Source organism: Artemia franciscana, chromosome 13, assembly GCF_032884065.1.
Source record: "Artemia franciscana chromosome 13, ASM3288406v1, whole genome shotgun sequence".
NCBI lineage: Eukaryota > Metazoa > Arthropoda > Branchiopoda > Anostraca > Artemiidae > Artemia > Artemia franciscana.
Window position 1 is genome coordinate 9,443,118 of NC_088875.1, and position 14,353 is coordinate 9,457,470.

At 33.8% G+C, this 14,353-nt stretch overlaps 1 protein-coding gene across 1 annotated transcript in view; it reads left to right on the forward strand.

Moving 5' to 3' along the window:
* The window catches only part of LOC136034245 (dedicator of cytokinesis protein 3-like), a 248,524-nt gene that overhangs the window by 15,341 nt on the left and 218,830 nt on the right, over positions 1–14,353 (forward strand). Inside the window, exons 3-4 of the mRNA XM_065715385.1 lie at positions 1,688–1,728; positions 6,679–6,722. Coding sequence (XP_065571457.1) covers positions 1,688–1,728; positions 6,679–6,722 — 85 coding nt within the window. The remainder of the gene's footprint in view (positions 1–1,687; positions 1,729–6,678; positions 6,723–14,353) is intronic.

Genomic DNA, 14,353 nt, shown 5'->3' on the forward strand with positions numbered 1-14,353 from the left:
ATTAAAAAAAGTTTGGAACAATAGGAAGATAAGTCTGCAAACCAAAATTAGAATATTGGAATGTAAAGTGATGACATTTGTCAAATATGGCTCTGAAGCATGGGAAAAGTGGATGAAGATTTACTAGATGTTTTCCAGAAAAATTGCCTACCGATTGTTCTGGGTGCCCGGCTGACTGATCGTATTTCAAACAGTAGACTGCACGAAAAGTGTGGTTCAATCCCGTTTTCTAGGGCTATAATGAAAGAAAGGTTGAGATAATTAGGGCATGTTCTGCAAAGGAAGGATGACAGATTGTCGATGATTGTCCTTTTCGGTCAACCGTGTAGGGGTAAACGGAAAGCAGGTCGTCCTCGTCTAGGGTGGGAAGATGTCACATAGAAAGATTTAAAGGAAATGGGAACTTCTTGGGAGGGTGTAAAGAGGGAGGCTTTGAATAGATATGGATGGAGGAGAAGCGTGCGTACTTAGCCGTGTTGGTCTCAGGCGGCTTCGTGCTGTAGTGAGTTGTTAGTAGTAGTAGTAGTAATTTGTTATTTTTAATGCTTTAATATTTCTGCTCAGGACGATTTTGTACCCATTTGAACGTTTATTTGTTCGTTACGACCATTAAGCTATTATTTAGCGTGTAACGAAACAGCATATATGTGTTACACAATTAAGACTAGGCCTTTTGCGTATTTATGTGCTCTATATTATTATAATTGTTATTTTAAAATTGCATTTCCAGGAAAAAGATCCTGGAAATGTACATATTTGTTTGCATTATCAGTTTTGGTTGTGTAGTTAGTTTGTGCAAATAATCAGCATCAGAGACATTTTTATTTCCATACCACATCCCTAAATTCCGATTACATCATAATTAATGGTTAAATTGAATTTTATGGCAATTAATTACATAAGAATGTAATTAATTTGTAATTTGTTAATTTGTAATTCCTATTAAAATTAATAGGACAACTTGTTTTGTAAGATTTAGATTTAGACTTGTTTTGCAAGATAGATTTAAAATTTAATTGTTCGTATATGATTGTTCGTAAAATTTTTAATAATTGTTCAGTATTAATATAGATTTTGGATTGGTATGTTCATTCAGATTAATATAAATACACGAGGAACAAAACCATGGTATAATATGCTAGTTCTGGAGTTACTTCGTTGTTTTACATTTGTTTTTTCATTGGCATATATTTTGGGGATGATACCTAGCACGGGAATACCATAGGGAATGAACTTGCCTGGATAGGGAATTTAAAGTGCCGAAACCCTATAGGCAAATGTGTATTCTCCTGATGAGCCCTTGTGTTGGGTGGTTGCCTCTGAATTATTTGTCTTTTTTATTGTTTTTATTAATTGGTAAATGACGACTTATACTTACTTACGACACGACTGCCTGTCCATGGATTATTCTTTACGGTTGATTGTGTATGACTATGCTGTTTGACCTATGTAACTGGATGGATGAGTAGAATTAAGGCCTCATTCAAGTACTGATCTATATTAATTGCTAAGTAGGAAAGCAGTCTTCCTTTCTCCTTCTGTCTTTCTTCTTATTTTTTTTTATTCTTTTTTTATGGTGCATGTTTATTTCTGTGTTTGTGCTGTTGCATTGGTGATTTCTTTTTTCATTATAGATCATGTGTAGTTAAATTATGTTTATTTATATCTAATCTTAAACACTTTCCAGACTGGTGTCGTGGATTTGTTGAAGGCAATGAGTCCATTCGAGTAAGTTTTTTTTTTATTAACTTCTATTTCTTTAAATATGCTTAGTGATGTCTACTAACATCCTCTCAGGGGTTGAGAAACGTTTTAAGAAAGAACTTTTGCATGATAAAAAATTTATGTTTATTTCGGATTCAATAATAAAATTCCACTTTTTCTCATGCTGGAGGGAGAGAGGTGAACTGTCAAACAAACATCCCCCTCCCTTTTTTTAACGTTATTATGTGTACATTTTAAGCAGGGTTAAATGTAGTTAGTTACGGATATAGGTAAATAAACAGATATAGTTCCAGATGGCTGTTGCATTAATAACTAACTACAGTTTTTTTTATACTAACTACCGTTAGATAAAACTACACTACTAAGTATTTACTTGTCATTGGAATTTTTTATATTTATTCTTAAACTAAGAAATTGGAACTGATACAAACGTTATCTGTGAAAAAAAAGATAGTAATCATGTCCACAATGAAATGAAAAATGAAAATTTTGCAAATGCAAATGAAAATTTTTGAGAAAAAGTTCCCTATTTCACAAAGGGTGCGGATGCTTCCTGGACACTATGTACAAATATATGATGCGACAAATCGTACTTAATGCTAAATGCCTTAAGGACTTGTAGTTAATGCGAAAAATTCAGTACACGAAAACTAAGAGTATACATGTCTATTGGACTATAGATACAAACCATAACCTTCTATACATGTCCTCTTTTTTTGGTTCAGCGTAACAAGCGTAGGCTCAGTTGCGACTTCATTCAGAATTGGGGGAGGGGCTGGGTAGGGTGATTTTTCATCATAGATTGAAAATCTGCCTCATTTAGTGAAGGTAACTAGGGGGCTCTTTACCGGGAATTAAAAACCACCATAAAACAGCTCAGGAACAGAGAGCAAATGGCTATTTATGAGGTTGCCATATTGCCCCCTATACATATTACCTTATACATATTACTCATACCCCTATACATATTACTATACCCTATACCCCTATACATATTACTCATGAATAGAAGTATATTCTATTTCATTGTTAATATGTTTTAACAAATGGATATCTTGGTTACACCTTAAAGTAGTGCGGCCGGACCTAAATAGCATGTCAAAATCAAGTTTCAGAAACTGTTAAAGGTCAAATCCAGTTCTGCCATTGAAATAACTTTGTATTAAAGAAAATATATATAAAGTACAGGCATTCTCTTCCCAGTGGATTTTTAACTATTAACGCCATCTTTATGTAAAATAGAAAAAAAAATCTCAGATGGCAAGACGATGAGGAAGTTTTCTGAAATGAATACTTAGATTTCGTGGGTGTAATCAGGAAGTTATGAATGACGTTATAAGCAGGATATTAAACCTCCTTTCATTTGGAGTTTTCTGGACGAACCGAAAAGAAAAACAAGCGATAAGACTGCGAGAAAACTGTTTTATTTAAGACAGCATAGAAAAATAGTTTTCAATTGGCTGATTCATTTAGCATTTTGTCTGTTAGATGACAATTGAAAACGCGGCTTTAAAGTAATGTGGTAAAAATGAAGTTTGCGGGAGTCAAAATTACTTCTGATTAATATCAAAATCCTGGGTATGGTCTTGGTATGCTCAAAGTTTGTTTTTGTCAGGGAATCAATATTTGGGTTTCATCGCTAAGTTTTTGATGTTTAGTTATTGTAGGATTGTCGATAGTAAGTTTTTCGTAGGATAGTTACAAATTTGTCTATAGTATAAATAAATGAAGAAAAGTAATAAAACAAATAAATTAGTAAATGAAAAAATAATGCGGATACTAAAATATTAAAATCCTGCACTCTTAAGAACCACAATCTAAATTTGAAACAAGTTTTAGAACTTTCACTTCGATGATATGATTGAATAGCCTATGTCAGATTAGGCTTGATTGACTTTAGCGTAATTAAAGTGAATTAGAACATAATCATTAGAACTAGAATTGAAATAATAGATTATAATAAAGTAATATAGTAATATATTATAATAGAGTTATAATTTTTAAATGAAAATTAAAGTAATTAAGTACATTAGAACTAAATACGACTAAACCAACCCTTACGGTCACTATAATCGAAAGACTTTGGTTTACAAAATTTACTAATCTTGCAAATTGTAGATTAGTGTCAATCAGTTAACGTAAATATAATTATAAATAGTCACAAACTCGTCACAAAGTTTAATTCTCACAAAAATCTAAAGCAAAAATCTACTAAGGGCACTCTCAAGTTTTGATGGTGTTTTTATGGGATTGGGCATTAATGTGACTGACCTGAACTACGCGGATGACATCGACGCTCTTGCTGCTGATCCAGCAACTGCCCAAGCAATGTTAAATGAAATAGCACATTTCTCTCTGCTACTGGGTATGAAGATCAACATGGCCAAAACTAAAGTCATGGATCTAAATATACAGTCGGATTATCAGCTTGTTCTTTACGGAGAAGAATTGGAAATAGTCGATAGACTTCACCTATCTTGGCTCAGCAATAGACCCTCGTGGAGGCTGTTACCTTGACGGACAGAACAGAATCAACAAAGCCCAGGCAATCTTCTCACAATTCCGCCGCCATTTGTGGAACTGGCAGGAGATCAGCATGAAGACAAAAATTTCTGTGTATAAAGTGGCTGTTAGATCTGTCCTCTTCTTCTATGCAGTCGAAACTTGGCCACTGAAGGTGCGTCATCTCCATGATTTGGAAGTCTGTGACCACCGCTGTCTACGAAAAATCCTGAAGATTCGATACTCCGACAGAGTCTCAAATGTTGATGTGCGCTAAAATTGAACTGCGGTAAAATTGAACCCGCCGCCACGATTCTCAAACAGAGAAAACTGCGTTGGCTTGGTCATGTGCTTAGCAGACCCAATGGCTGCATCATAAAGCAAGTGCTTCTAGCTGCCCCGTTGCCAGATTGGCGCAGGCGACCTTGCGGTCAATTGAAGATTGGTGGGCAACTGTCAAAAACAGCCTCAACCCCGTTGGTGGATTTCGAAGATTTGGCAGAAAGTGGGAGAGCTGCCGGCTCCGATTTGCTGAAGAGTTGGCACAAGATCGTGACAAATGGAGTCAACCATACGTAGTCTTCTATATGCTGGGTGAGGCGTCCTTGTCTGGTCCCGCTACAAGTACAAGTACATTCCTTTTGTAAACAATATATTTAACCGTACACTAAAAAGACAATCCGGTAAAATCGAAGAAATATCACAATTTGAGGCTCCTGCTAAGCCCTCAAATACTATCTATTTTCTGTACATTCCAAAAATCACAACAAAATTTAAAAATGTTTGCACAAAAAATAATCTGTATTAGTTTTCATTAATAATTTTAAAATCCAAGATTTCATAAATTCCGATATAGATAAAACCCCAGTTACTCGCCAAAGAGGGGCTTATAAAATTCCCTTCGATTGTGGCAACTACTATGTTGGCAGGATCCATCAGAATCAAGAATAACGGCTACGGCAGCATAAAGAAGACATAGACAAAGCACCAATTTCTTATAGTTCTATTAACTTCTTTGATTCTGCTCTAGCCTGGAATCTATTTAATAATCCCTACCATACAATACTTTTTGAAAATCTTCCCTCATTAGTAATGATTTGGGGATAAAACAGGCGGTTCGGGAATCAATCGAAATTAGTCTCAAAATAAATAATAATATTTCTTCAAATAGGGACTTGGGAGAGTATTCACTAAATTTTTTGTACTCAAATTTAATTAAAAATGATCTAACAAAATATTTTGCTAAACCAATTCATGATAGTATTGAACTAGTTGCAAAAAGGCCTTTGAGGCAAGCTGCCAAAAAAGCAAGATTAGCTTTGAAAACTTGTATTTAATTATTTTTATTCTGTTTGGTTTGAATGAATTTATCGTCTCACATCATTTTGTTTATCAGTCCTGGTTGAACTTCGTTGAATTAAGGATGCTAGGGCCGTTTTAAAAATTTTTTCAAAAACATTTTTAGTTTTAATTTTCACATTTTGATGTAAGTTCACATTTTGATATATATATATATATATATATATATATATATATATATATATATATATATATATATATATATATATATATATATATTCCGGTGTTGTGTTGAAGATGGCCCTTGGACATAGGGCCGAAATACCCACTGAATTTAATCCACTGTCTTAGGAAAAAATTCCCTGTTGTTTCAAAGTTGTTTTTGTTTGATATGGACAGACAGTATGGTCTTCGTCGCTATTCAATTATACATAATAAATTGTTTTCTGTATAATATTTGAAAAACATTAATTTGGATGATATTAATTTTAAAGTTTGAAAAAAATCTATGGGATTGTCTTTCAGGTCAATCTTAGGAAGAAGATTATTCAGTCCCTTCAAATGCATGCATGCTACATTGAAAAGCAGTAAACAAAAGTACAAAAAAACAAAAACAGTAACAAAACAAAATCAACAAAACAAAAAAAAAAACGGTTACAAAAAAACAACAAAAACAAACCAACAAAATAAAAAAATAAAACAATAAAAAACAGTAACAAAACAATCAAACAAAACAAACACAAAAGTAAAAACAGTAACAAAATAAGCAAGAAACCAAAATAAAAGGACAGAAACAATAAAAAAAAAGAAACAAAACTAAAAATCTGGGTAAAAGCATAATCACTTAGACACAAGAAAAACATCTCGTGCATGAAAACAGGGCTGAATGCAGGGGGGGCAAAGGGTATGGCCCCCCAATATTTCCCTGACTGTGAAAAACGTAGGTAGTTTTCTCGTGAAAAACTGAGCAATTATTTCTCTGACCCGTAATTGGTCTTAAATATGCAGGTAACGATGCTGTTATTTGAGACAATTGGACGAAGTCCATGGGTGGTAAAACCTTCTTCTTTATTCTTTTGGTATTTTTTTTTTATTATTTTTTTGTTAGGATGCTTCGAAGACATTCATGAAAGATCTTTGTTTCTCTTTTAGGGTATTTTTCCAATTAAGTTTGTGATTTTGCTGAAGGACATCAAGTGAGTTGCCTTCTTGTTTTCATCTTTTGCTGTTGTTGTTATTTTTGTTATTGTAACTTTTTTGCTGTTGTTTTTTTTCCTCCTCTAGTTGCAAGTGTCATGTTTCCTACTCTACCTCGGGTGATCAAGCACTAATTTAGTGTGATTTCCACCAATTTACGATTCCGCTATGATTTTCGTTAATTTATATTGGGCTAATTCTACCCTATTTTTTTACCTGATTGGCCAATTTTACAAATTCTATAAGCCAAATCAGCTTTTTTTTTTCACTTTATTCAGCGGTTTATGAAAGTCAGTAATTTTAAGTAGAATATCATGCAGAATTTCCACTATCAAACATAAAATTGTGAAGAAAAGAAGAAAACGAGGACAATAAACATTCAGTGAAAAAAATGAAAAATTATGCAAACATTTCGGTCAAGACCTCCGCTTGACTGTGCTCAGTACAGAATAAAACTGATTTGTAACTGACAACTCTTGTAAAGTCTGTTGTAAACTGATAGCTCTTTTGAGTTACCCTTTTACTATTACTCAGAAAGGGCCATCCTATTTTAGTTTTCTTCCTAGGCTTGATTTTTTTATATTTTATCAGTTTTATTTTGTACTGAGGACGGTCAAGTGGAGGTGTTGACCGAGATATTTGCATTTTTTCAATTTTTTCACTGGCTGTTTGTTGTCCTCGTTTTCTTCCTTTCGTCACGATTTTATGTGTGATCATGATAAGCCAGTGTGGTCTCAGAAATTATTTAAGAATTTCTACTTTTACAACGATCATCAGTTTACGCTGAGTTTCATTCGTTTTACGAATTACTACATTAGTTACATTTATAACGTATTTTTTACGAATTGCCAGGAAGCAACTATGTTTTAAATTTAAGGATTTTTGTTTTTACTTACATATGAGTTTAATTAAGATTATATCTTGCAGTAGTTTTACTCAATGAGAATTTACTGTACTGTAACTATATTAAGACATAACAACTGTTGGGGTTTGCTGGGTCCATTCTTTTTTTTAAATTCCATAATACGTTTTACACTAATACACACTAACACATTACTAATCCATACTAGTACAATAATGCGAATAATACTAATCCACCTATAGTAATGCTCACTATTCGTTTTTAAAGTTTTTGTTATAGTAATATTCAGTATTCGTTTTTAAAGTTTCTGTTTTTAAGAACGGGTGTAATAGCTAACACCCGGGTGTAGAATCTACGAGTGTAGATTCTAAACCCTTAGAATCTAAGGGTTTACTCTATCCAAAAACGTTAGTTTCTAACCATTTTTTTAGTTTTCCATCTTGTGCCACACCGTTTTTTTCACTCATAGTTGTATTGTAATTTTGTTTTTTGCTTATTGAAACTTATATAGTTTGTTTACGTCAAAAGCAATTTTTCAGAGTCGAGGGTGTAGGAAAAAACATCTAGGAGGGTAAAGGTCCCCCATTCCCCTCCTCCCAAGTGACACTACCGAAACTAATAAGCAACCAGAACATCGTAGAGAGATGCAGTTTAATTTAAATTAAACTATTCAAGGCTGGATTCAAAGCTGTTGTTCTCGTCAATTTAAATTACTAGTATATAATAAACGAGCGATTAGGAATAGCTAAAAAAAATATGTAAAAAAATCTCTACAGGAGTTAATTTGGACCTTTCTTTGTATTCGTGGTAACCTACGTTCAAATCATATTGAAGACAATTTTTTTTTAAATAGTTATCCACTTTCTAGTGCCTCAGTAGAAAGAAGAAGAAAAGGAGGTACTTAGTCCGTCCATGCATAAAGGGGATTCCCCTGTTTACCAAGCTGTAGGACTGTAATTATCCCGTATATCGTTTTTTTTTCAGCTTTGATGCAGAAAAATTGGAATAATGATAGCACGAATTTCCATAAATTGTGGTGACTACAGATCTCAAATTCTTTTAATGTTCTTCAGTTTTTTCTTAAAATCTGTACATATTTCACACAGGCTAACGTTTCATAAATAACTGATTTTTTCTCTACAACTCCCTCAAAGATGCCAAGGATAATATGATACTTTACGTGACAAAATTACAGAATTTTTTAAGGTATTCTCTTTTTTGGAGGGGGGTCATGGAGAGCCAGGGGTCAGCTATGTAAAGTCTATGTTTAATGCTCTATTTTAGCAAAAACCCATGTTCACTTCTTTAGTTTTTTCGCCTAATCTGGATAGATAAATTTTTATAAGTTTACTCTATACATTCTTAAAACCCAAAAAATTAAAAAACGAAATAAAGTGGTTCCTATGAAAGTAAAGTGCAGAGCTGCAACTTAAAACGAACAGAAATTACTACTTTACAGTTTATACAACATGTTTTTGAAAGCCAGTATTGTGGCAGTATGAAAGTGTATTCATGTCATTTAGACTATGCCTTCTGCTTCTCAATTTGATCTTACCACTCTCCTTTGCCTCTTCCCTTTATATATTTTTAAACCCTGACTACACACACAGCAGTTCTTTTTTCTTTTCTTTTTTATTTTCATTTATGTATATATGTCATTTAGACTATGCCTTCTGCTTCTCAATTTGATCTTACCACTGTCCTTTACCTCTTCCCTTCATATATTTTTAAACCCTGACTACACACACAGCAGTTCTTTTTTCTTTTCTTTTTTATTTTCATTTATGTATTCATGTCATTTAGACTATGCCTTCTGCTTCTCAATTTGATCTTACCACTGTCCTTTACCTCTTCCCTTCATATATTTTTAAACCCTGACTACACACACAGCAGTTCTTTTTTCTTTTCTTTTTTATTTTCATTTATGTATTCATGTCATTTAGACTATGCCTTCTGTTTCTCAATTTGATCTTACCACTCTCCTTTACCTCTTCCCTTCATATATTTTTAAACCCTGACTAAATTTATTCTTTTCAGACAAGTATAACACGAAAAAAATATCTTTAACGCTTTTTTTTATTGGGGCCTGTGCATTTTGCTTCTACAATCTTCACAAAATTCAGATTTTAAGAAGGTGCAACACGCCTACATATCGGCTAAAACGTTGGAGAGGGGATTCAAGAAGGGAGAGAGGGGTATGAGCCCAATTTATTTCATAAATATTTATTGAAAAATTCTACGTGACCTCCCTCATTCCTCCTTCAAATAAGTTTAAACGTTCTTCGTCTTTTAAAATTTTTGACTTTGTTTATTTTTAACTTCTATTTTTTACTCTTTTCAGACAGGTATAATACGAAGATAAATATGTTTTGTATAATCATTATGATACTGTATCAACAAAGCATGCGAAACAAAACATGCGACTTTTTATGCCGATTTGATTTCGTCGAACGGCTAGTATCATAAATTAAATCTAGTCTACAAGCGTATAAGGGATTGTCCACTGCATGACATAGGTATACACGACTTCATACTTGCGATGCTAACCTCGAACATGTATTTATAACACTTGTCAATTTAAAAAGCCAAAGTAAAGAGCCAAGTTGAAACTTGAGTCAAAGAATATTGTTTCGCAGTTTATGCAACATGATTTTAAAAACTGTTTCTAATAAATTGGCGTGTCATTCTTTTCCTGTATTTATAGAATTCTGATAAACTAGCATTTTACTGAAAACACAAAACCGATTTAAAAAAAATAGGATTGGAAGCAGAAAAATCTGATAGAGGTCTACAGGAAATAAAAAACTGATTTATAGAGTTCTTAATTGTCTTTTACTGGTCAAGGAATCAATCAATTTTACGACAGGAATCTAACTCTCTGAATAACTCAAGAGAGCTTGCATTAACCGCTAAGAAGTATTTTTTTTTTGACTCTTACTGCTCCTTACTTCCAGCTGAAAAAACTTTTTCACATTTATTTTTTTCATTGTTTTTTTTTTAAATAATGCTAGAATATCCTCCGCTCCTTCATGGAAATTTTCTTACCCCATGACAAATTCCTCGATGGAAATTTCCCCCAACATATCCCCCTCTTCTCAACCCCTCCCCCCACCAAAAAAGCCCCTGAAAACCTTTCTACACTTCCCAATAACCATTACTATATGTAAGCACTGGTCAAAGTTTGTAACTTGTAGCCCCTCCCACGGGGACTGTAGGGGAGTAAGTCGTCCTCAAAGACATAGTTATAAGGTTTTTCGACTACATTGAATAAAATGGCTATCTTAGAATTTTGATCCGTTGACTTTGGGAAAATAATTAGCGTGGAAAGGGGCCTAGGTGCCCTCCAATTTTCTTGGTCACTTGAAAAGGGCACTAGAACTTTTCATTTCTGTTAGAAAGAGCCCTCTCGCAATATTCTAGGACCACTGGGTCGATACGATCACCCCTGGGAAAAAAAACAACCCAAACAAATAAACACGCATCCGTGATCTGCCTTCTGGCAAAAAATACAAAATTCCACATTATCAAACAGTTCGTGGTGACGAACTGTAGTAAGGAGCGACCCGGCTCAATAGTAACTGAAACTCTAAAAATGGAATTTTGATACCAATAGTTACATCAAAAGAATCGCATTTTAATGCTGATTTTAGATATATAAGTTTAATCAAGATTCGTCTTACCCATCAAAAGTTACGAGCATGAGAAAATTTGCCTCATTTTAGAACATAGGGGGAAACACCCCCTAAACGTCATACAATCTTAACGAAAATTACACAATCAGGTTCAGAGTATCAGAGAACCTTATTGTAGAAGTTTCAAGCTCCTATCTACAAGAATGTGGAATTTCGCATTTTTTGCCAGAAGACAGATCACGGATGCGTGTTTATTTATTTATTTTTATTTGTTGTTGTTTTTTTTCCCAGGGGTGATCGTATCGACTGAGTGGTCCTAGAATGTCTTCAATTGGCTGCAAGTTACAAACTTTGACCTGTGTTTACATATAGGATTGGTTACTGGGAAGTGTACAGACGTTTCCAGGGAGATTTTTTTGCTTAGGGGGGAGATTTGAGGGGGGGGGGTTACGTGGGAGGATATTTCCATGGAGAAACTTGTCACGAGGGAAGAGAATTTCAATGAAGGGGGCGCAAGATTTTCTAGCATTATTTGAAAAAAAAACAATGAAAAAATAAATATGAAAAGTTTTTTCTAGTGAAAGTAAGGAGCAGCATTAAAACTTAAAACGAACAAAAATTATTACGCATATGAGGGGCTTACCTCCTCGTTATACCTCACTCTTTACGCTAAAGTATTTTTAGCAATTTCAACTATTTATTCTACGGCCTTTGTGATTCAGAGCTCATTCTTAAGGAATTGGGACAAAATTTAAGCTTTAGGGTAAAGAGTGAGGTATCGACGAGGGTTGAACCTCTTCATACACGCAATTAGAACATACGAATATAGAAGTTCGTTACGTAAATTAATTCGTAAGTTACGTATATTTTTTACCAATGAAAACGTTTGTAAAAAATTAAAAGTTGTAGTTGCTTTTTTAAGTAATCAAAAAATTGGAGGGCAACTAGGCCTCCTCCCTCGCTCCTTTTTCTTAAAATCTTCCGATTAATTGCAATTAATTAATATGCAAATTTCGTTTTAATTATTTATGTGTGGAGAGCCAAGATCAAAACATGCATGAATTCAAAAACGTTCAGAAATTAAATAAGAAAAGACAAGTTTTTTTTAAATGAAAGTAAGGAGCAGCATTAAAACTTGAAACGAACAGAAATTACTCCGTATATGAAAGTGGCTTTTCCTCCTCAACGCCCCGCTCTTTACGCTAAAGTTTCTTACTGTTTTAAAAACAGAGTTAAGAGAAAGAGTTTCCCCCTATTTTCCAAAATAAGGCAAATTTTCTCAGGCTCGTAACTTTTAGTGACAAAGATTAAATTTGATGAAACTTATATATTTAAAATCAGCATTAAAATATGATTCTTTTGATGTAGCTATTGGTATCAAAATTCCATTTTTTAGAGTTTTGGTTACTATTGAGCCGGGTCGCTCCTTACTACAGTTCGTTACTACGAACTGCTTGATAATTTGAGGCAATTTATATTAGCATTAATGTAATTTTTTGCCGTAATGCTGCAAAGAATTTTGAACTTCTTATGAGAAAGTATACTTTCATTATTTCTACTTTTTAGACTTTAAAATTTAGGAGAAGTTGTCATTGGAAATGAATGGATGCAAGAAAGAGATTAACATTTAAAAAAATTGTTTTATCCAAGATTCGAACCTAGGTTAACACGACCACAACGAAGTGTCCCAACCGCTAAAATACCGTGTCGTGTTTTAATTGTGTTTCTGTTATACTTTTTTCTGTTCCCGAAAACCCGTTTATTACGTGCTAGAAATAATAAGATAGGCTTATCTTGACCTCGAGCTTCTATCACCACTCAATCCGGCTTTCTTATGCTTTTTTCAACTATAAATCTACAAAAAGCACGTTGATATTATCAGCAGCTTTGAATTGAGGTTTTAAAGATTTCTATATGATGTTGCAGTTGTCTGCTAGTTCCAGTGGGGTCAATCAGGAGGGGAGCAGGGCTACTTATGCCCCCTGGTTTTGCCTCCGCCTGGCTTTTTTAAAAATACCTTTTTAGAGCACTTAGTGAAAAATTTCCCCTCTTGTTATTTTCATTGAAAAAACTGAATAAAAAATTTACCTTCCTCTAGATATGATTAAACGTTGGCCCTCCCCCCTAAATTTTGTTGATTGAAGCTTACTAGAACTAGCCTAGCTCTATTATTTAGTAGATCATTTTAGATTTATCAAGGGGGCTGGGAAGGAGAGTATGCATGACCGGGGGCTGGGAATCTCACTGTTAGGGTTTTTGACCATGGGGATTATGATTGTACTCTTTTCATGCTTCCCGGCGTTTCCAATCTAGAAATGGCACCCAAGCTATTTTGGTATGAAGTAGGGCACTCTATGAGGGCGTTAAGCCCTTAAACAACTCTCTGTGATATTCCAGTGCCCCACTAGCGACACAGAAAAAAAGGGACACGTTAGTGCTTCCCATGCAAAAGCAATATCTCTTGTTCGTCAAGGTGGGGGTTGTAATTCTGCTGTATTGAGTTTCAACCATGGCGATTCCAATGCTATAATTTAATTTTTGGATCCAATAGTATTATTGAGGTGTTTCGGGTTCTCTTCGAAGTTCGTATAAGTTTGTTTTGACAATAAAATTCTGTTGTTCGTCAAGGTGGGGGTTGTAATTCTGCTGTATTGAGTTTCAACCATGGCGATTCCAATGGTACAATTTAATACCGCTACAACCATGATAACAATGTAGTGATTGTTTTAATTATTTAGCTATTGAACTATCTGTTGGCTAATTATTTTTAAGATAATGAAAATTTTTGATTCTGGATCATGATATTATGTAGTTTTATTCTTTGAATTAATTTTGTCAGTATTCTTGGTACCCGTTCTCATTTTCCATGTCACTCCTTATATTTTACTGTAATCTTTTGTTGTTCTCTCACATCCTCGTAAACGATGCTTTTAGTGCACTACCGTTTTATTGTGTTCGGAGAGTCTGAAGATAAATTTTGGTTACTTACTTATTTGTAAATAAGCTTAATATATGTCATTAACGGGCGAAGTAAAAAAAAAAAAAACACTAAAAACTAATGAAAAATTTAGTAAAAGATGTTTGAGTATTTCTGCTTCACGTTTGGAAACATATATATATATATATATATATATAT